Source organism: Pygocentrus nattereri, chromosome 7 (assembly GCF_015220715.1).
Source record: "Pygocentrus nattereri isolate fPygNat1 chromosome 7, fPygNat1.pri, whole genome shotgun sequence".
Classification (NCBI taxonomy): Eukaryota; Metazoa; Chordata; class Actinopteri; order Characiformes; family Serrasalmidae; genus Pygocentrus; species Pygocentrus nattereri.
The window spans coordinates 43,016,364-43,039,903 of record NC_051217.1 but is presented as its reverse complement, the minus strand read 5'-3'; the positions used below and the strand labels follow the sequence as shown (position 1 = coordinate 43,039,903).

Sequence of the window (23,540 nt, the reverse complement as noted above, 5' to 3'; positions counted from 1 at the left end):
AGCCGATTGTCTGTTTTGTGGTCAGTTTTTCTGCACCGCTGTTTTGATTGACGTTACTGTTCAGAAGTTTACGATGTTTTAATGAGTAAAGCCAGTTTGGATGCAGATATATGTATTAAATTATTCTGACTAGTTAGTCCTGTGCAGCTTTGTAGGTTTGAAATCAGGTGCCCGCTGCTCGCCAGCCTCCTGGACTGGTTTGACCACCGTGGAGCTTCTCATTGCACAACGCTGTGGAGACCTCACCTGCATGAACTGACCCTCCTGATGCTGCTGCTGCTGCACAGACTCAGACTAATTATGACCATTTCTTCACCTGTTTCTGTTTTAATGTTTTATACTCACGTTGTTTGCTGTCCAGTGTCGACCAGAGGAGGATGGGTTCCCCTTTTGAGCCTTGGTTCCTCTCAAAGTTTCTTCCTCTTTGCTTTTAGGGAGATTTTCCTGGCCGCTGTCGCTGTTACTGACGCTCATGGGGCCTCAAACCTGGATTTTTCTGTCAAGCATATTTTGTAAAAAGTGCTATATAAATAAACGTTGATTTGACTTGAATTAATTTGTTGGACATTAGGAAGCTGTAAATAAAAATGTAGAAATATTGGGTCCAAAGCGAAGATCAGAGCTGTAGGAGATTCCAGAAGTGACAGGGAAAGCCGTGTAACATTCAGAATTACAGTGCCGTGCGAAGGTTTTAGCTAATTTTAAACAGTTGACCTCAGCAGTGAGTTTATCACAATATACATTAGAATAAAGTCGTATTCATAATTCAAATAAACAGAAAAACAATAAAAAGTAACAAGAATTTCTCGGGTCCATATTTTTCCTGGACACCTTCACAGCCGCCACAGAGACTCGTTAATATCATCAATGACATCATGAGCTCAATTTACTGAGCACTGATTGGTCAAACCAGGAGCTGCTTTTTAACTACATATAATACTGGACTTCCTCGAGGAGCGGCTTGGAGATGGGTAAACAAACAGACCAACATCCAGAAAATCACTGTTTATATAAATAAATATATACACACACACACATATATATATATATATATATATATATATATATATATATATGTATGTGTGTGTGTGTGTGTGTGTGTGTGTGTGTGTGTGTTTATTTATTCAAATATTAACACTTTTCTCAGCAAATAAATACAAACTACACAAATAAATAGATTGTGAAAAACGTGTCTTGGGTGCCTAAGACTTTCGCACAGTACTGTATATCGTATTAGCATTAATAATTGGAATTCATCATTTTGCCGAAGTGGAAATCACTTTCAAGGGAGGAGGCTTGTTAAAAATGAATAAAAAGAGGTGTGTGTGCATATGAACGATCATTTAATTTATTTTTATTTACAGTATTCTTGAAATATTGAATAAAAGAAATGTAGTTAGCCTTTCAATATAGTTTCTTACATTTATATCCGCACTATATGAGTTTTTAATGCATATAAAGTGACTGTAATGCATATGAACTCGCACACGATTCTCTACAGAGAGAACGGTTTACACATCCTACGCAGTCACCAGCAGTCGGATGCGGAGTCGAGAGATTTGTTCCTCTTGTGAGCGACGCTGTCGGTCTGCTGTTTCACTCTGAACCTTTCCTCTGTTTCCTTCCCATCCCTTCTTCCTCACCTTCCTTCCTTCTCTCTTCGCCCTCCCAGTCTCCTGTCTCCTCTCAGGCCTCTCGGGCTGGTCCCACGCTCCAGTCAAAAGTGGTTCAGTCCCCCACCCCGAGTCCTGCTCCTCAGACCTCTACTGCTGCTTCTGCTGCCCTCACTGTGAGCACACCTCTAAGCTTTTATTCCAGGGTGGTCAAACTTGCGTCCCAGAGGGTCCCAGTCCTGCAGAAAGGAGTCTTTCCCTCTTAGAACTCTTTACAGTTGACCTGTCCGTCCTCTACCTGCAAATAAGTTCTTTCAAGGCTACTGTTAAAGGTTGGACAGGCTTCACTGAATGTTGGTCCAAAATGCCATTGAATCTAATGAGAAACTGTAGCTCAGGTTTTTGTTAAAATATGTATATTTAGCCCGCATTATTAATCAAAATCAATACTGTTTTTGTTGTATGCTTGATATTAGGATAGATATACAGTACATAATAATATAGGACTCATATTGGTCTTGGCAGACAGCAGCTTCAAAATAGATCAGGGTTGAACAGATTTTGGATTTGGCTGATAAGTTAAGTGATACTTATACCACATACACACTAGTGAACACACACACTAGGGGGCAGTGAGCACACTTGCCCGGAGCGGTGGGCAGCCCTATCCACGGCGCCCAGGGAGCAGTTGGGGGTTAGGTGTCTTGCTCAAGGACACCTCAGTCATGGACTGTCGGCCCTGGGGATTGAACCGGCGACCTTCCGGTCACAGGGCCAGATCCCTAACCTCCAGCCCACGACTGCCCCAAAAATAATTTAAACCAACGTCAGAATACATCAGAATGTGTAGGTAAGGCTGGTCTACAATGCCAAGGTGTTTGCTTTTTATTTGTTTTGCTGCATTTGTAACCCTACAGAAATAAACGATTTTCTCCATTGATCATTTAGATCAATATGATTTAACGTTTGACGTCAGCAAATATGCATTTGAGAAATGGTATCGGCGTTGACCTAAAGTCCCCATATCAGTGCGTCCCTGATTTTTCATATATATATATATATATATATATATATGATATTTTATATAATCCAGTTAGTCATTTCTAACTCAGAGCCTCTTTACACCTCACTCTAACATATCGTAGCTGTCCAAAGAGAACAAGTACCTCCAAAAGAGTAACTTTGATTTTAGAGCGTTTCTATTGGTCCATTCATTGTGAAACAAGCTGGTGAGTTGGAATGATATTAAAATAAAAATCAGTAAAAAGTGGAGATACATGGTTTTCCTCGGACATCAATGATATGCATCAGTACAGATAAACTTTGGATTCCATTCACCCTTTTCAGTAGGATACGTTTGACCAGAGCGACTTACAGTTAGATCGGTTTATGCAGGTAGGTGAAGGCAGTGTTAGGAGTCTTGCCCAAGGACTCTTATTGGTTTGCCCAGGCAGGAGATTGAACCCCAGTCTTCAGCACAGAGGTGTTACCCACTACACCAACCGATTTTACTCTCCATGCATAAAAAAAAAACACATCAGGGCGTTACGTCACGCCGTTTCTGTTTTACTTTGGTTTACCTTTTTACCCCCTATGAAATGAGAGGACAAGCTTGCCTTCAGATCTGTAATTGGTCCAGAGTCCAAAACAGGCTCTTGGTTTGGGTCCAACTTCAGCCCCTTGAAAGAATGCATTTGTGGGTGGAGCCTGTACAGACGATTTAACAGATTAGTCGCGTTAAATGAGGTTAAATGAGAACTCTGCAGCACTGCGGCCCTCCAGACTGGAGTCTGACGCTCTCTCGTCTCCTCAGCTCTCTGTTTCTTCTCGTTTCCATCTTTCTGTCTTTCTCTCAGTTTTGATCTATCCTTCTGACCGGCTTTGTCTTTCTTTAGCCCTCTCTCATTCTTTTATTCGCTCTCATTACAAATGATGTCTAACGCATTATTACCGTCACTGATGCTCAATATGAATTAACATTTGTGTTATTAAAGAAAAAACAAAGCTAGTGTGAGTTTAAGGATTTCTTGAGTTTCAGCTCTGTATACCCCACCGTGTTGAACTGCTTGGAGTCGTTTGTCTGTGTGTCAGATAACACAAGACCTCAAATAAAGATAAATAAGTTGACGTGAAACAAATGAAATGAACAGTTTTGGTTCAGTAATTCAGTCATTGAGATGTGAATAAATTTACTGAAGAGAAACTGATTCAGGTTTCTTTACAGTGAGGGGGGTAGGAACCAGAGACAATGCTGCCTGTAACGTCCGTCACAGAACTATTGGGAAACAGTGTCTCAGACGTCAGGCAGAGCGTTCGTAACCATTTCATACAATAACTTTCCGTGAGGGAGCTTTGAGGCGGACGTCCGGTTCCTGTCACCACCACTGTGAACAGTTCTGGCTTTAAGTTTCTCTAGATTAGAACACTTCACACACTCTGCTTACATCTTAATGAGTCGACGCTACAAAAACGTAGAAAAATGGGTGGAATTCCACTTTAATAAGGGTGGTGTTGTTGCCAATACCAGTTTCACCACATCCCTAGCTTTAATGGTTTGATCTCTTCCCTCATTCCACCTTCTCTCTCTCTCTCTCTCTCTCGTCCCGTGTCTGTGTTCAGTTCCGTCATGCCGTGCTCTGGGGACATGCGATGTGACAGTAGTGGTGGGCTGCCTCTGCGCTGCTGTGTGTGGCCTTGCTGCAGGCTCATTGTCAGCTCCTGTTTATCTCTCTGCCTGTTTCTCTCTCCTCCAGAGGGCGCCGTTGGCGGCAGCGGCCGTGGCGGTGACGGCTCCCCAGCAGGTCCCCGCAGCACTGGGCCCCCAGGGGCCCCACGGTCAGCCCACGCTGGCCCCTCCCAGCGCAGCCGGCCCCGCCCCTGGAGCTCCTGTCATCTCCCAGGTCTGTGTGCCCTCCAGGTTTAAATTTTAGCATCTCTCTCTCCCCCAACTCTGTTTCGCTCTACTCTCTCTCTCTGTCTCTCTCTGTCTCTCTCTCTCTCTCTCTCTCTCTCTCTCTGTCTCTCTCTCTCTCTCTGTTTCTCTCTCTCTCTCTCTCTGTTCTTTCCTTCTCCTTCTCACTTTCTGTCTCTCTGTCTCTCTTTCTCTCCCTCTTTCTCTGAATGACTGAGTGACTTCTTCTCAACCCTCCGGGTTGTTCTTACCCAGCAGGCTGGGTTAGTTCTAGACACACACACACATATTTATGTTCACAGCTGCCAGAAGGCTGTGCCTTACTTACACACACACACACACACACACACACACACACACACACACACACACACACACACATATGGGTTAACACAGCTGGTAACTACCCAGTGGACACACGCACAGACACCCTCACACACTCTGAGCCACACCGGCATACACACAGCTGATTGTGGGCGGGGCTTTTCCCCAGCGGGTGCTAAATTCAAATTCTCACACGCTCTGCCTGTCTGACAGCGTGACCTGGCCTCGTCTCAGCCTCACAGCTCTTTTTATTCTTCCTCAGGAAATGCAGGAGAACGTGAAAAAGTGCAAGAACTTTTTGGCAACACTAATCAAACTGGCATCCCATAATTCCCCCTCCCCGGAGACGTCCCGGAACGTGAAGGCGCTGGTGCAGGACCTGCTGGTGAGTCCAGACCACCTGAAGACGGGAGCTCCGGGAATTTCAGGAGTATCTGGATTGATGTGACTAAATATCAGTTAGACATTTTAAACAAAACAGTCACTTCAGTTTCTCCAAGCTGTTGTTTCAGTCTTCAGGCTCTTAACGTGGAAACAATCACTCAATTTTTCGGTTTTTAATATAATGTGAAAATACCTGTTACCCTTTACTTTGTGTGTACATTTCACGAGGAAGGGACCCAGAGAAACAGCACGAAAAGTACTCAGAGGATTGTCTGATCCCATTGACTTACATTAAAAGTACAGTATGTTTTTTTCTTTCTTCTGTAAAGTTGTCATTGAAGATTTTGAAGTTTTTCCTCCGAGAGCAGCAATATATACTTTTCGAGTGAGCCAGCAGTGATTAGTCAGCAATTTACATGACAATAAAATATTTTAAAATCCTCCTGCAGTGAGAAACAGGGCCTGATGGACAAACACACTCATAAGCACATTTTAATTGATTTTTACCTTCAGAGAGGTCACTTTAAATCGGGAGTGTACAGGGTATCTCATCTCTGAAGGGCCGGTGCGGCTGCAGGTTTTAATCCCAGAAAAGAAGGAGCGCGCTTGGTTCCACTCATTTAATCATTTAGTCTTAGTCTTTAGTCTTCAGTAACTGACCAGATGTGCTTCTACCTTATTGGACTGAAAACCTGCGGCCCTTTGTGGGTAAGACTGGACGCTCCTGCTTTAAATGCTCCATAGGTCGAATGTTTCTATTGAAATATTTAGCGTATAATTTTCAGTTATGACTGTTTTTATTGTTTGACTTTAAAAAAACAATAATAACTGAACTCATTATCAAAGTAAACAATATAATGTTGAAGTAATTGGTAGTTTTCCTGTTCTAAACCAGAGTTTGTGAAAACTTTGCCACTGAAGCTGTCGTAACCTCACAGTGAACCTGCAGGGGGCAGCAGACAGATAGGATATGTAATGAGAGTTTTCTGTGGGTCTGAGGTGGTAAGAGCACTGAAATACAACAGATGTATGGTCAAAAGAAAACAGGCTAAGAGTATAAACAGTGTATTGTCCCTCTCACGCCAAATGCTTGTATCTCCTGCGTGATAACGTTGCAGTAGAAGGCAAAACCTTTGAACATCCCTGATGAAGTTACGCTTTGTTGATTTTCTAAGGGAAAATAAGTAAACACCTCCTCTATAGGGAGAAAATTTCAATAGTACATTTGTTCAGTTTAACAACAAAAAAAAACCCCATAAAATTAAAATTGTGCTGTAACTTTTACTCAAGACGCTTTTAATTTGTATCCCCCCCCCCCCAATGTGTTAAATTTAGTAAATAAACTATACTTTGTACACCGATCAGGCAACGATTCTACGCTCACTGTCCACTTTATCAGCTCCACTTACTGTATAGCTGCACTCTGTAGTTCTACAGTTACAGACTGTAGTCCATCTGTTTCTCTGATACTCTGTTACCCTGTTCTTCAGTGGTCAGGACCCCCATGGACCCTCACAGAGCAGGTACTATTTGGGTGGTGGATCATTCTCAGCACTGCAGAACACTGATGTGGTGGTGGTGTGTTGCGCTGGTGTGAGTGGATCAGACAGCAGTGCTGCTGGAGTTTTTAAACACTGTGTCCACTCACTGTCCACTCTATTAGACTCTCCTACGTTGTCGATCCACCTTGTAGATGTAAAGTCAGAGACGACAGCTCATCTGCTGCTGCACAGTTTGTGTTGGTCATCCTCTAGTCCTTCATCAGTGGTCACAGGACGCTGTTGGCTGGATATTTTTGGTTGGTGGACCGTTCTCAGTCCAGCAGCGACACTGAGGTGTTCAAAAACTCCAGCAGCGCTGCTGTGTCTGATCCACTCAGACCAGCGCAACACACACCAACACACCACCACCACGTCAGTGAGCATAGAAACAAGGAGGTGGTCATAATGTTATGCCCGATCGGTGTAGATTAAAGTGTGTTTAACATTCCTGTAAGCAAAATTAAACAGTTTTCTTTAGAATTTAAGGCCATGACAAAAGGTTGAACCTATACTGAACATGTTTGTTTGTCCCTTTTTGTTTTCTTGTTTTTCTCAGGATGCCAAAATTGAGCCGGAGGAATTTACCAACCGGCTACAGTCTGAGCTGAAGTCGTCACCCCAGCCTTACCTGGTCCCTTTCCTCAAGGTGAGACAAAGACAGTAAAAAAAAAACAAAACAACTTTTCATAGTGACTTTCCTCAACATGAGACACACAAAGCCTTACCTGGTGCTTTTCATCAGTGATCTCTCGCTGCAGTACCCAGCATGCGTTCTGTAAATACGCTGTGCGACCATTGGGAATCCCTGTAGTGTCAACTAATCCAGACTACTAGCCTGACCACTGGCCAAGTGGTTAATAAATACGACCAAAGTAGCTTGACCGCAACTTTCACCTCAAATCACAGAACTATTTTGTTTATTTAGCACAGGATGCTTGAATTTTTAGCTTGTTGTCGTCCTCATCTGAGCCATTTCAGTCATTTGAGTAATGCGGTTGGTTAGTGTAGTGGTTAACACCTTTGCCTTCTACGCTGTAGACTGGGGTTCAATCCCCCACCAGGGCAGCACCCTACACTATACCAATAAGAGTCCTTGGGCAAGACTCCTAACACCACCTTCGCTCTGCATTCACCAGCTGAAGAAAAGAAAATAGAGCGACAAACGTAAAATCCGACCCCAAAGCCGTTGTAGTTATTTAAATGTTCCCCTTTCCATCAAGATCAGAAGGTTTTTCCTAGTCTTCACACCAGCGCTCATTCTGGAGCCTCTTGTGGCGCGACTGCAGAAGTGGAGAAGGCGTGTTTTTAGCAGATGGATCGACTGTTAAAATGTTCATTTTGGCTGTAGTGCCCTTCTAACCAGTGCCATCCCTGAAGGGTAAGGTGCACACTAACACACAAACGCAGCAACAGCAGCTCCTCTGGCGAGGGTCCAGTCGTGCAGCGACAGCCCCCTCCCCCTGGCCGCCCCAGCCAATAGCCAGAGGGCGTGTCCAGCCAGGCATGACACGTGTCACATCCTGCCACCCTGCCTCGTCCTCCACGATGCCAGCGCACCCGTGCTGTCACGCGATGTTAGCGGGCTTACCTCAAAAAGCTCCTGAAATAGACATGTACGCGCACACACACACACACACACTCACACACACACACGCACTCACACTCCTGCGCCAAGTTATGCAGAAGTGGCTCATCCCACGGCAGCTCATAAGGCATTTGAGGCCTTTGTTTGAACGCTAGAGGTACTCATGTGACTCTACGCCTGCACTACCGAGCAACATGGAACGTCTAGGCCAGACTCTCCATCTGTGGTGCTGAGGAAGACGTTTTCCCACTGAACCCACTGAATTAGATGTGAATTAGAATGTCTGCAGCACCAGAACCACTAGTGAACCCACACGTGTCTTCTGTGTATACATATGGAATGTTGATGGTGGTAAAATTGCGGACTATTTTGCCTCACAGCGCCCTGCATGTACCTCTCCGTCATGTTTTAGACCAGAACTTATTAGCATAATTACCATTAAACAATGTGTTAAACGTCAGGCAGCTTATTTGTAAAGGCGTTAAATGTTTCAGACTTCTGGTTCCTTTCACCTCCTTTCAATTCAATTATGCAAACATAAAAAAAAAACCCCTTAACTACGCATCTCGCGCAAGCAAGATGGTGGTGGTTCTCTCTCATGCTAGTTCGGCGTGGACATGAAAACTAAGTTTGGGGACTCCTGGCTGTCTTTGTTGGTTTGCGATGACTTAACATATGAAATAAAGTTTTCGCTCCGGGTTTTGTTGCAGCAGGATTAGTAGTCATTGATTAATTAACTGGATCACATCTCATTAATTAGATGTTTGTTTTGGTTGGTTTCTGTGTGTAGAAAAGTCTGCCGGCGTTGCGGTTGTCCCTGCTGAACAGCCAGCAGTCCCTCACGCAGCCTTTACAGCCCGCCAAGACCAGCATCACCCCAACTGGAGCTGTCGCCGGGGCCGTTGCCACTGGTAACGTTGTACGGCAACCCAACAGCACCACTGTGCTGCCACAAGTAGGTGCCTCAGCATCTCTTACTGTCTCTCTCTCTCTCTCTCTCTCTCTCTCTCTCTCTCTCCCCCTCCCTCCCTCCCTCGTTCTTGCTGTCTGACATGCATGCTTGTCCTTTTTCTCTGCTTTTCTGACGCTCTGTGTTTTTCTCTGTAAAAGAGAGTGAGATGCTCAATAGTATTGGAATATATGTCCAAGGCTGTTAGTGTTCAGAGAGGACCAGCTGTATTACAGTGGATTAGTATCGACTGTATCTGATTATTATCCATTATTAAGATCATTTTACCCCGTTGTGTTTCTTGTTCAACTACAGTACTGTGCGAAAGTCTTAGGCACCCAAGACACGTTTTCAAAATCTATTTATTTGTGTAGTTTGTGTATATATATATATATATATATATATATATATATATATATATATATATATATATATATATATATATATATATATATGTCCTATTTAACTACATATAATACTGGGCTTCCTCGAGGGGAGGCTTGGAAATGGGTAAACAAACACACTAACATCCAGAAAATCACTATTTATTATATATATATATGTGTGTGTGTGTGTGTGTATAATGAATAGTGATTTTATGTATGTTAGTGTGTTTGTTTACCCATTTCCAAGCCTCTCCTCGAGAAAGCCCAGTATTATATGTAGTTAAATAGGATATATATATATATATTAAATAAATAGTGATGTTCTGGATGTCGGTGTGATTGTTTACCCATCTCCAAGCCTCTCCTCGAGGAAGCCCAGTATTATATGTAGTTAAAAAGCAGCTCCTGGTTTGACCAATCAGTGCTCAGTAAATTGAGCTCATGATGTAATTGATGATATTAACGAGTCTCTGTGGCGGCTGTGAAGGTGTCCAGGAAAAATATGGACCCGAGAAATTCTTGTTACTTTTTATTGTTTTTCTGTTTATCTGAATTATGAATACGACTTTATTCTGATGTATATTGTGATAAACTCACTGCTGAGGTCAACTGTTTAAAACTTTGCCTTAAAGGTGCCCAAAACCTTCTCACAGTACTGTATGTACTTTTATTTTGTAATAAATTAGTCAATAAATTACCCAGTAATTTATGCGTTAGAGCAACCTGAAATATGAAGCTGTCGTGTTCAAGACATCATAAAATGCTCATTTTTAGAAAGTGCCATCAGTTCAGACCATCACAGTAGATACATACTAAAATGTGCTGACTTCTCCTGGCAGCCTGTGGACATGCCCTAAGCCTGGATTAGTTTTAGTAACTTAAATTGTGCACTGTGTGTCTGTCTTACGCTCAAAAATACAGATTTCCCATGCTGGGGCGTCTGTACGGGCAGATTCTCAATATTAAAGGATTTTCCAGGCAAAACTGGATCAGAACATCCCTACAGAAAAGGCAGAGGGCAGGTTGGATCAAAGGAACGATAAAATATAACTGATGAGCAACTTTATTCTTTCTCATGCATTTGCTTGTTCAAAAAGGTGATTACTGTCACAAACTAAAAGGAAGTCTCATTTTCAGCTTCGTCATGTCATGTCCTTCACAACAGCAGCATGTAGGAATTGTGTTTCTGACAGAAATGAGTGGATTAAATATCAGAAATAGACACTTATTTTAAAGGATGAATGACAGGCAGAAAACTGGATCACAGCATCCCTACAGAACAGTGGTGCAGCCAGGCACTGGGAGCCGAGTCTAGGGCTCATCACGGTTACACGATCAAACTTGATTAAAAAAATCAGTTAACTGCATCTTTAATGGGCCATTTTTCATCGTGTGGTTTAAATTCTACTTTTTACTACCACTCTTTTTTTCTAACAGATATGTTTGTCTTTTTCCCAGTGACGTCTATGACGATGTGTAATTTATCATTTTTCAGTTAAGCTCATAAAGTCCATGCAATAATGTCCAACGCTTGCTGTCTGTAGTCGGATTCAGCCTCACCGAGTGACCCTCCTGCCAGGAGTCTGCAACTCGGGCTGTGAGCCAACGACGCTTCGCCAAACAACCCTCCGCTCTTCAGGCAGTTTGCTGCCCGTCTGTGCCAAGCTAAACGGCAGAGATCGGACTGAGCAGGGCTCTAGTAAAGATTGGAATTGCCCTGTTCGTGAGGCCTTTACACACCAAGCAAGATTTATTCATGTGATTTATTTGGACCACAGTAAAATGAGTGCAGCACGTCTATAACTGATGATATTGTGCACAGCAAGTGTGATCGGACGACGGAAATTCAGCATATTTTGGTTGACCACTCATGGTCACCTCTGGCAACAACCAAGAGGATGGATTGCCTGCATCCCAACATCTTGAACCAATGTCAGTAGGACTCGTTTGCCCTGGCTTTGTCGTGGCTCATGCCAGCATCTCCAAAAGAAACAGTGGGGCTCAAACTGGGCCACAGGCATCCAAGCTATATGTGAAGGTGCTGAAAGTTTCAGCTCCTGAACGAAACATCAGTTCCTGACTGTTCTATGATGGAAAGTAGCCACAGAGAGGTCACCATTGTTCGTTTTGTGAGGCAGGAGAGGAGGATATCTTTTTCATGACGTTTTGTTTGCCTCGTACTGGGTGTCTAGCAGCCTTCAGAGCACTGTAGCAGCAGCTGTGATGGCTGTCCCTGGCTTCGTGCAGATGGAGAGATGTTGAGGAGGAAATGAAGATGACTCATCACTCCTTGAATCATGAAGGGCCCCGGAGCTCCATAAACTGTTGGTGAGCCAGGGGCCTGAGCAAACCGGGAACCAGCAGGCCTGTATGGATGTGTCTGAGTGCGTATGTCAGAGAGGACTTGGTCTCTACAGAGCTGTGTGAGTAGGGTCAGAGCCCAGTGTTTACTGACAGAGAGGATGAGCGCTCGAGGGAGCACCACTGTCCCCTGCGTTCCTGGGTCAGGGCAGTTGAGTTAGAAGAGGTAATGAGGTCTTACTTGGCACAGTGTGTGTACAGTGCTGTGAAAAAATATTTGCCCCTTCCGAATTCCTTCTATCTTTGCATATTTGTCCCGCTCTAATGCTTCAGATCGCCAGACTACTTTTAATATTACACAGAGAACAGTCAGAGGTAGCTGGTTTTAAATGTTGATTTCATTTATTGAAAGATAACATGCTGTTCATGGCCCCTACCTGGCCCCATGTGAAAAAGTAATTGCCCCCTACTAAGTCAACCAGTTAACCAAATTCAGCTGATTATTGGGTTGGATTTCACTAGCCACACTGAGACCTACTGAAGCTACACATCACTTAAATAGAACCTGTCTGGCAGTGGGAAGCAGGATAGAAGGTCACATGATGCCACATTATAACTAGATTCAAATACAGATGTGACACAAAGTCATTGAAATATATGGAAAGGGTGACAGAGCCATCGTTAAAGCTCTGGGACTCCAGCAAACCACAGTGAGAGCCATTATCCACAAAAGGAGAAAACTTGGAACAGTGGATGGTGAACCTTTCCAGGAGTGGCCGACCTACGAACATTTCATCAAGAGTGCATCGACGGCTCGTCACAAAAGAACCCAGATGAGCCTCGCTTGCCATGGTTAAGGTCAGTGTACACGATTCCACAATAAGGAAAACACTGGGCCCAAGTTGCGTCCATGGGAGAGTCGCAAGGCACAAACCACTGCTCAACAAAAAGAATGCAAAGGCCTGTCTCGCGTCTAGATGACCCCCAAGATAATTTTATGGACTGAAGTCAAAGGAGGAACTTTTTTGGAAGAGATGTGTCCCGTTACATCCGGCGTAAAGCTAACACTGCATTCCACCATGAGAACATCATACCAACAGTCAAACATGGTGGTGGTAGTGTGGTGGTCTGGGGCTGCTTTGCTTCTGCAGGATCTGGATACTTGTCATAATTGAAGGAACCATTGACACAGTGTTCAAAAACTCCAGCAGCACTGCTGTCTCTGATCCACTCGTACCAGCACAACACACCACCACCACATCAGTGTTACTGCAGTGCTGAGAATGATCCACCACCCAAATAGTACCTTCTCTGTGAGGGTCCAACTTGGAGATGTAATCCCTCCAGCGGGTCCTAGGATGACCCCGGGTCCTTATCCCGGTAGGCCGTGCCTGGTACACCCCCACCAGGAGGCATCCAGGGGGCACCCGGATCAGATGCCCGAACCACCTCAGCTGGCTCCTCTCAATGAGGAGGAGTAGCGGCTCTACTCCGAGCTCCTCACACTAACAAATAGAGTGTAGCCCGGCACCCTGCCAAGAGGCTCATTTCCCCTGCTTGTATTCGCGATCCCATTCTTTCGGTCATTAACCCACGCGGTGACCATAGGTGAGGGTCGGGATGTAGACCGACCGGTAAACAGAGAGCTTCGCCTAATGGCTTCACCACTACAGTCCAGTACATTGACAGCATTACTGCTGCTGCCTGTCCCAGCCTGTGGCCGATCTCACGATCCCTCTTCCCATCTGCTAATCCCGTATAGGCAGTGGGAGATTGCGCTGACGTCGTACGCACGGCTATTGCTGTTGCATGTGTGGCGAACAGAATTAAAGAGTTAAACTACCTCCGTAATAGAGCTTAGCCTGCCACCGACGTTTTGTGGAGTAGTTCATGTGTTGTTCTGTGTGCTGATTTGGTAAACTAAGTGCTAAAATAAAGAGTTTGGATGATCATAAGTTTAAATAACCATCCGCTTCCCTAGTAGAGCGATTTACGCGCAGGTTTAACTGGCGTTTGCTCAGCTGAACAGTATGCAGGCCGTTTCTGGCAGCCTGAATGTAAAATTTCAGCAATATTTGCACCCACAGTCTATCTGTCTGCTTCGCCGTCTTCCCTGTTCCGCTCCCCGCTCAGTCCTCGTCCCCTGAGCTGAATGTATTGTCCTGTCTCTTAGGCCCTGGGGTGGGTTTGGCGGGGGCTGAGGGGGTCCCTGGTTAGCAATAGTGTGGAAGGCGTTTAGAAACAAGGCAGAGAAATATGCAGCGAGAGAGAGAGAGAGAGAGAACAGGGCAGGATGGATGAGGGGCCCGTGGCCACACTGAGGGCCAAACATAGTGGGCCACGTGTTTATTAGAGCACTCTCTCTCTCTCTCTCTCTCTCTCTCTCTCTCTCTCTCTCTCTCTCTCTCTCTCTCTTTGTTCTCTCTCTTATTCGCACTCCCTCCCTCTCTTGGTCCTGACTGTGTTTTTATATTTGTCCTCTCTTCTTTTGTCTCTATATATTTTTTTTCTTGGCCTTATCTCTCTCTCTCTCTCTCTCTCTCTTTCTCTCTCTCTCTCTCTCTCTCTCTCTCTCTCTCTCTTTCTCTCTCTCTCTCTCTCTTTCTCTCTCTCTTTCTCTCTCTCTCTCTCTCTCTCTATATATATATATATATATATATATCTTTCTCTCATGTCTTTCTCTTGCCTTTCTCCTCTTTTTCTTTCTGTTACTCTCTCTTCCTCTCCTGTATCTTTCTGTCTCTCTCCTATTTCTTTTTTGATGCTCTTTCTCTTTCTTTGTCTCTCTCTCTCTCTATCTCCCCCTGCATTTCTATGCTCTTCCTTTCTTCTTGTCCCCCCTGCATGCCATAATGAACATTATGAACTCTCACTATGACGCGACGCACATGCAGAACGGACTTAAACTTTCCGATAGGGAATGTAATCGGATACAGGCGTTTACACGGATATTATTCTTCTATTTAATAGATTAAATACAGGATCATATACCTCGCTCAATCGGATGGAAAATGTATTCCGAATGGCCTCAATCTGACTAGACTATTCCGATTGAAGTGTATATGTGGATGTATTCTATTCCGATTGAGCTATTAGTCGGATTATTAAGGGATTATTAGGCTGCATGTAAATGTGGCTTGTCTCTGTCTAACTCGTCTTTGCTCCACCTTTTCATTCTCAGTTTATTCTTTTCTTGAGTTTTTGCCACATGTGATGTCACTAAGAGGTCAGTTGCCTGTTAGAATATAAAAGTGTGGTGTTTTATGGGATTAGAGTGATGTTTTATTTTCTTTGTATTATTTTTCTTTAATTTAAAGCCGAATCGTTTGATATGCTGTCCTCCTCTTTTATTAAACTCAACCACATCTGGACAAAAGCTTGATGTGTATGATCGTGTTAAGTTACAGTGTTGCCAAAGCATTTAAATGGACTCTTCTCTCTCTTGTTCTCTCTCTCTGTAGGGTGTTAAGAGGGTAGGAGGTGTAGCAGGGCAAGGGCAGGTCCGGATGCCTGTTGTCATCACACAGACGGTGCGGCCCGCAGGTAAGCAGACTAACTGACCGCTCCCGGCTGGTCATATCTGCCTGGGTAGATCAGACAATGCACGGTCTACGCTCTTAGAAAACATGGTTCTTCAAGGGTTCTTTAGTAAAGAAAATGGTGCTATAACAAACCATAAATACTCAAAGAACCGTTTCATGATTAAAGCCTGTTTTTTACAACTTGTATTTATTGGCCACTTTGGCTAGAAGTTAAACAAGTAGTGGCTACATTTTTGTACGATACTGTATATGTACAGCTAAATTGTAGCTGTGGCAGTTCCCCTCTTGTCACAAGGGTGGTCCCCTCGAGGGTCCACCTCAGTACCTTTAGTCAGGGAACATAACCGAACCATAATCCATTGAAATGATATTTTCTAAGCTGTACTGACTCCACACACCCCGTCTCGCCTCCAGGCTTCTATTTTATCATCCTGTTTTAAAGCATTCGGTTATGAAAAGGTAGAAATACGAACTTTTCACCTGGAAAAACCACAACCAGACCTTAAAACCACTGCTGGAGCTTTAAGGGGGACATTTACACTGTTTGTACCTTGATGAACGAAAAATGTACCTGCACAGAACCTTCGTTTCTAACAGTGTAAGTACTTTTATATAATGGTGATATGACTCATATGTGTTATATACGGAAAAAAGCAGTCAAAATCAGAAGCCTTGTGTTGGTGCAGGAGCGTAGCTCTGTATTTCTCTGGTTTTCCTGCAAAGTCAGGGCAGTTTTGTCCTGAAATACAACGTACAAAAGCCTACAGCTGAGCTCGTGACCCAGACTCGCTCTACTGAAGACGACCTCTTCACTCAGGTGCAGAAACAGGTTGCTGTGATAATGGATACATGTGTATGTTGAGGCGTTCCAGCATGTGTGTGAACACAGACCGATTCAGTCTCTGCCCGTGGTCCTTGCGGTGTGTGTGCGCGCATACGTGTGTGTTCTGGCCCTTAAATTGGGGTTTCAGGGAGAAAGTTTCTAAAAATACGGTTGGTAGTGGCTCTGAGCGAGAAACATGCCTGCTAAAATCACATCCACGTCCACTCACAGAGGGAGAGAGAGAGAGTGTCTGGAAGGGCCGGCGTTCGGGAATAAACTTGAGGGAAGCTGTGAAGTGCAGTGGTATTGACAGAATGATGTTCTAGACACAAACCTGGAGAAGGAGAGAGATGGAGAGACCGAGGGGGGGGGTGGATGGGACAAATAAGGGGATGTACGAGGGATTACGGGAGAGATGGAAGGATAGACAGGAGTGAAAGAGAGAGACAAATAGACGGGAAAAAGAGAAAGACGCAGGAATGAAAGGGAGATAGAAGAGAAAGATAGATGGGAGAGAAAAAGGGTGATGAAGAGAAAGAGAGTAGGACAGAGAAGAGAAGGGGAGAGAGATATAGGAGGGAAATGGAGTCAGGTACAATAGAGAGAGAAAGTGAGAGAGACGAGAGAAAGAAAGTGAAGGGGATAGATGAAAGAGAAAAGTGATAGAGAAAGGGAGATAAAAAAAAGTAGGACAGAGAAAAAGGGATCCAGATGGAAAATAAAGAGAAGGGTATGAGAGACAGAAAGAGAAATGGAGTCAGAAAAGAGTGAAAAGAGAAAGAGAGAGGGATAGACAGACGACAAAGAGGAGAAAAGGAGGAGGGTAGACATGACTGAAAGATGGACAAGAAAGAAAGAGATAAAAGTGAGAGAAATAGAAAGTAAAGAGACGGATAGAGAAAGTGAGGATAGAGAGAGGGACAGATGAGAACAGAGAAGAAAAAGGGATAGAGGGAGGCAGAAGAGAGAGAAGAGAAACAAAAAGAAACATGGGAAAGAAAGGGAGAAAGAAAAGAGATTGCAGAAAAAGGGAGAGAAGTTAAAAAATAAAGATAGAGTCAGGATAGAGAGAGGCAGATATGAGAAAAAGGAGAAATGACTACAGATAGAAGAGAAATAAAGGATAGGAAAGAAAGAGTTGGTCAGGATATAGAGATGGACAAATAGGAAGGGAGAAGGATAGAGAGAGAGGCAGAAGTGAGAGAGCTAGAAGAGAAAGGGAGGAGAAATAGAAAAGTAAAGAGAGGCAGAGGAAAGAGATAGGATGGAGAGAGAGGGACGGATGGGAGCGAAAGGAGATGAGAAAGGGATAGAGAGAGACAGGCAGAAGAGAGATAGAAGAGAAAGGGATAGAGAGAGAGGCAAGAGAGAGGGAATGGAAACAGACAGGGATAGAATGAGATAAATAGATGAACGCAGGCACAGAAAGAGAGATAAATGCCTGATAGGTCTGTCTTTCTCTTTCCCTGCAGAGAGACAGAACGACTGAGTCAAGACAGCCAGTGCATTCATTTGTTTACTTGTTTATTTATCAGCTGTTTTCCTAAGAAACGTACAGTACAGGGTGGATTTACTGTAAAAGTCTTCCAGATTATTATATTATTAGGACCATTAATCTCTCACAGCTGTAGAGATGGCCTTGGTGCACGTTTACCATATTATCATATCTGTAATCTTAAATTAAGATCTGACAGGTCAAGATAAGATTCTTCGCAAATTCCAATTACAGACATTCTTTATTATAGGAAATATACATTATATTGCCAAAAGTATTCGCTCGTTTGGTTTCACACGCATATGAACTTGAGTGACATCCCATTCTTAATCCATAGGGTTTAATATGATGTCGGCCCACCCTTTGCAGCTATAACAGCTTCAAGTCTTCTGGGAAGGCTTTCCACAAGGGTTAGGAGTGTGTTTATGGGAATTTCTGACCATTCTTGGCACAATGCAGTCAGACAAGTACCGTCTCCTGGCAACCGCCAAACCCAGACTCGTCCATCAGATTCCCAGACGGAGAAGCGTGATTGGTCACTCCAGAGAACACGTCTCCACTGCTCTAGTGTCCAGTGACGGCGCTTTACTCCACTGCATTCCACGCTTTGCATTGCGCTTGGTGATGTAAGGCTTGGATGCAGCTGCTCGGCCATGGAAACCCATTCCATGAAGCTCTCTACGCTGTTCTTGAGCTGATCTGAAGGCCACATGAAGTTTGGAGGTCTGTAGTGATTGACTCTGCAGAAAGTCGGTGACCTCTGCGCTCTATGCCCCTCAGCATCTGCTGACCACGCTCTATCATTTTACGTGGCCGACCACTTCGTGGCTGAGTTGCTGTCGTTCCCAATCGCTTCCACTTTGTTATAATCCCACTGACAGTTGACTGTGGAATATTTAGTAGTGAGGAAATTTCACGACTGGACTTGCTGCACAGGTGGCGTCCGATCACGGTACCACGCTGGAATTCACTGAGCTCCTGAGAGCGACCCATTCTTTCACTAATGTCTGTAGAAGCAGTCTGCAGGCCTAGGGGCTCGGCTTTATACACCTGTGGTCATGGAAGTGACTGGAACACCTGAATTCAATGATTTGGATGGGTGAGTGAAGACTTTTGGAAATATAGTGTACCAGTGTGATTGGTTAAAAGTTTTGATTGTGTGCTGAAAACATTTACAGTCAGTGGTGTTTGGGTTATTTTTTCAACTGGGTTGTTGAGGAAAGTGTGAAAACAGTGATGTGTGGAAAATGCTGAAAATCATGTTGTGCTTAAACCCATATGGGGTGGTAAAGTTCGCTTATATGAAACACTGGACTGGTAGATGCAGATGATTTGGTTCATCCCCAAGTCATTTCCCTGCTTCTTTTGTCCAGGTGCTGTAGGAAAATGTCCAGTCGTCCAGACGAGTAAAAGCCCCACAGCGCTCCCCGTCCAGCTCTCAGGGACCCCGAAGAACAAAGTCAACGACCCCGGGGGAGGCTCCTTCAGGTACACCACTGCACCTACAGGGGAAGAGTTTGCATTAGAACATGAGTGCCCAAATTTTTATGGACTGAAGTATAATGTTTGTGGTGAGTCGAGGGCCAAAAGAAAAAAGCGTTTTCTTAGCTTTGCATTTGTGCACATTGCCTGTACACTCACCAGCCACTTTATTAGATCAGTTGCTTGTTAACACAAATAGCTAATCAGCCAATCACAGGGCCGCAACTCAGTGCATTTAGGCATGTAGAGGTGGTCAAGACAACTTGCTGAAGTGCAGACCGAGCATCAGAACGGGGAAGAAAGGGGATTTAAGGGGCTTTGAACGTGGCGTGGTTGTTGGTGCCAGACGGGCTGGTCTGAGTATTTCAGAAACTGCTGATCTGCTGGGATTTTCACGCTCAACCATCTCTAGGGTTTACAGAGAACGGTCAGGAAAAGAGGAAATGTCCAGTGAGCGGTCAGTTGTGTGGACGAAAATGCCTTGTTGATGTGAGAGGTCAGAGGAGAATGGGCAGACTGGTTCCAGATGATAGAAAGACAACAGGAACTCAAATAACCAACCAAAATCTCTGAGGAACGTTTCCAACACCTCGTTGAAAGTCTGACATGAAGAATTAAAGCAGCTCAGAAAGGCGAAAGGGGATCCAACCTTTTACTAGCAAGGTAGTGTACCTAATAAAGTGGCTGGTGAGTGTATATCGCTGTTGTCAGAACAAAACCTCATATCTCCAAACTGGTAACGTTACAGGGGAAGCAAAAAAAACTTCCTTATTTTCAATGCAAGTCAATGGAACCAGACTTTTTTTACAAGTAATTTTGGGTCATTTCTGTTGGTCCATTCTTAATGAAATTTACACACAATGTAAAAGACAACTGGCCTTTTCAATTTATGTCAATAACTGAAAAATAACAAAAATGGAGATGCTTTTTTTTCTTCGGACAACAGCGATATGTGGAGACTCCAGTGGTTTCTTTGCATGTATATGCTTTATTAGCTTGTAACCTCTCTGTCCGTACAGTATGTGTTAGATTTGCGGTGCAGTCACAACTGTTGTAAAGCATCAAGGGGCATTGATTTTTTTAACAGTTTGTTTTTTATTACTAAAATTACTTAAAAACTGGTTTTAAAAGGAGAATAATGAGCAAAAAAGAAGTTGCATAATAGTTGATTGGCTGAGGCAGTCGGGGGTTGGGCACCGTGGGCAGCAGTGAGGGTGTTTGTGGGTTTGAGTATGTTTAAGCAGAATGAGTGAGCAGTGTGTGGGTGGATGGTTGAGTGTGCAGGGGAGTATGCAGGTGAATTGGTTTGGTGAGCACTGAGAGGATTTAATGATGGTAAATTTTAGTTTTAAATTAAAATAGTTACATTTTTTTAAGTGATGGTGGAAATCTCCCTACAAAGCATATCAGGGCAACAAAGGTGATCACCGGTCAGGCATAACATTGTGACCACCTCCTTGTTTCTACTCTCACTGTCCATCTTATCAGCTCCACTTACTGTATAGCTGCACTCTGTAGTTCTACAGTTACAGACTGTAGTCCATCTGTTTCTCTGATACTCTGTTACCCTGTTCTACAGCAGTCAGGATCCCCACGGACCCTCACAGAGCAGGTACTATTTGGGTGGTGGGTCATTCTCAGCACTGCAGTAACACTGATGTGGTGGTGGTGTGTTAGTCTGTGTTGTGCTGGTGCGAGTGAATGAGATTTGATCATTATCATCTATATTTGTGTCGGTGCTTTAGTTGAGCTGAGCCATTAGTCTGCTAACTCAGCTAATGCTAACCAGCTCCTCTCTCCTATTTTAGAAATCAAGTGATCTGACAGTTATTTTGATGGTTAATCTAGTAATTATAGTTTTAAAAGGAGGCCAGACAGTGAACAATAACAAACTGCATAGCCTTTAAAAACGAATCAAAACACTGTTATTGTAAATAATATTAATATTGTTTATAATATTATAATAATGAATGAATGAATGAACTTTATTGTCATTGCATATTGTACTCCTACACTTACAAACCCCCTGTTCTCGGTGCAAAAAAAAAAGTAGACAGAAAAAAATAAAATAAGATCAAATAACTTAAATACTGTACAAATTTACACTCGGCAGAACGTAAACAACAAAAGACAATTGCACATGACCCGTCAAACTTAATTTTTTTCCAGTTATAAATTGCACTGGCCCATTGAAGTGAAGTATAATATTATAATGAAAATAATAAATGAAATATAATAATACTATAATAATATTGGTTACCCTGGCACATCACCAAGACTGCGGTTCAGCCTTTCTCAGTAAATACTGTGGTGACTTTTTTATTATGACAGGTACTTAACAGTATTAATTTAATGCTCTACTCACCTGAGGTCCAGGGGGATCCAGGCGAGGTGGGATCCAGGTCACTGTTAGCGGTAAAAGAATGAAACGTAATGGTAAATACAGCTGGCTTATCAATTAAACATGCACATGTATATATGAAGGAAATGGCCATTGTGTGTGTGTGTGTGTGTGTACACACACAAACACATACATATATATATATATATATATATATATAGGTGATTAATGTGTGGATTGTTTGTTCCATTGTCACCCCTAGACTGAATAATGGTATGACCCAGAATTAATGTGGGCTACCAGGTTAAAAGGGAAGGGGGACAATGGAGGAGGAGATGTATGTTTAGGGAAGGTCTGTGCGGCTTAGCAACCTCAGACCCAATGCAACAGAATCGCTTTAGTTCTGTGTGAGGCAAAAGGCTCCTGGATGCTGACTGCGGAGTCAGTGGAGTCAGTGGAGTCAGTGGAGTCAGTGGAGTCAGTTGGCTACAGCTTTGTTTTTAAAATTTTTTTATGTAAATACTTTTGTGTGTAAAACTAGAATAAAACTTCAGAGCACTGTGGAATTGAGCCCTGATGTCCAAGAGCTTTTAATGGGGAGCCCCCAAGACCACTCATTGACCACGGCACCAGCAAAGTGGCGACCACACATATCACAAGATAAACCTACCATATCCATTCATTTAATAAATGCTGCAGTAAAGAATTCATATAAATGGATGTGTGAAAGTACACAAAGATTGAGATGTAGAAATATTTTGAATATGCATATCCGTTATGCAAACGACTGACCTGTCTTTGATAATTAGTTGAGGAGGTTAATCCAGTTAATCCAGTGATGGAATGTTTTCCCGCTGTCCGGTCGCTAGTATGAGGATACGTGGTGTGATACCCAGAGCTGTCACACGGGGGCAGCATTTCCTTGAGCTGCTGCAGGCGACTGCGGGCGAGTCTCTGAGCGAAGGCCGACTGCAGGAGCTCATCTGCTCTCCTGTCTTCCTGACTTTTCACCTGTCACCCGCGTGAAAACATGCTCGTCTTCCTGTCACTTTGCCTGGATCCCCTTAAACATCTGGATCTCTGCTCATCTCGCTTTGTCTCTCTGCCACAGACGGTCACTGTGCAGAGCTGGACGCGTCCTGTAGCCCGTTACTCCCAGATTCCAGCAGTCCGTGTTGTTTCTGTTTCCATGGATGTTACATTCAGGGATCTAGACGTCCTGGAAAAAAAGTTGGGAAAAAAAGTTGGGCCATTAAATCACAGAGAGTGCACATTTTAGGATATTCTTAGCTGCAGATGCCTTTCATGCGTATTGTAGTTCGTAATGCATGTGGTCAGATACGCAGACGCTGTGAGTTTCTTGCGGGTTTTAGCGGTCAGTTTAAATATTTAAGTGCTCGTGATCAAACGGGGTTCAGCGTGAACCTTGCCCAGTGATGTAAGTGAGCCGAGTTTACTGGCCTGAAACGAGTTTATGCTGTCTGAGCATATTTCTGCTTTTAAAAACATTTTTTCAGATATAAATGAGCTTTAAATAAGTTACTTTTCTTGGGCAATCAACTTATTATTAAAATAAAAATATTTAGATTTTGATTTTAAAAACATTTTTCAGCCGTAATAGTGTAATTAAGCTTTAAAGAAATAACCTTTTCAGGGAAATCAATTTATTATTAAAACAATTAAGAGTGATATTTTGCCTTTAATAGCTGTTCAAGTGTAAATAAGATTTAAATAAGTAACTTTTCAGGCAAATCACTTTGTTGTTATTTGTAATTATTTTTTGTGAAACAGAGAGAGAGAAAGGGAGGGAAAGAGAGAGAAAGGGAGGGAAGGAGAGAGAGAGCGAGAGAGAGAAAGGGAGGG

The 23,540-nt window shown here is 43.5% G+C and overlaps 1 protein-coding gene and 1 long non-coding RNA gene across 3 annotated transcripts in view; one reads left to right on the top strand and one right to left on the bottom strand.

Moving 5' to 3' along the window:
• The window catches only part of LOC108431712 (transcription initiation factor TFIID subunit 4-like), a 155,489-nt gene that overhangs the window by 28,006 nt on the left and 103,943 nt on the right, over nucleotides 1-23,540 (top strand). The window contains exons 3-9 of one of the 2 annotated variants that reach the window (XM_037540106.1): nucleotides 1,673-1,789; nucleotides 4,367-4,513; nucleotides 5,111-5,233; nucleotides 7,330-7,419; nucleotides 9,149-9,313; nucleotides 15,456-15,537; nucleotides 19,228-19,342. In XM_037540106.1, the coding sequence (XP_037396003.1) occupies nucleotides 1,673-1,789; nucleotides 4,367-4,513; nucleotides 5,111-5,233; nucleotides 7,330-7,419; nucleotides 9,149-9,313; nucleotides 15,456-15,537; nucleotides 19,228-19,342 (839 nt within the window). The remainder of the gene's footprint in view (nucleotides 1-1,672; nucleotides 1,790-4,366; nucleotides 4,514-5,110; nucleotides 5,234-7,329; nucleotides 7,420-9,148; nucleotides 9,314-15,455; nucleotides 15,538-19,227; nucleotides 19,343-23,540) is intronic. The other variant, XM_017705051.2, reaches the window with a different exon arrangement.
• LOC119263702 lies at nucleotides 19,228-23,207 on the bottom strand. Its single transcript, XR_005130477.1, has 3 exons — nucleotides 22,470-23,207; nucleotides 21,702-21,742; nucleotides 19,228-19,356 (listed from the first exon to the last, which is right to left on the bottom strand). It is a non-coding gene; the product is annotated as an uncharacterized LOC119263702 (long non-coding RNA).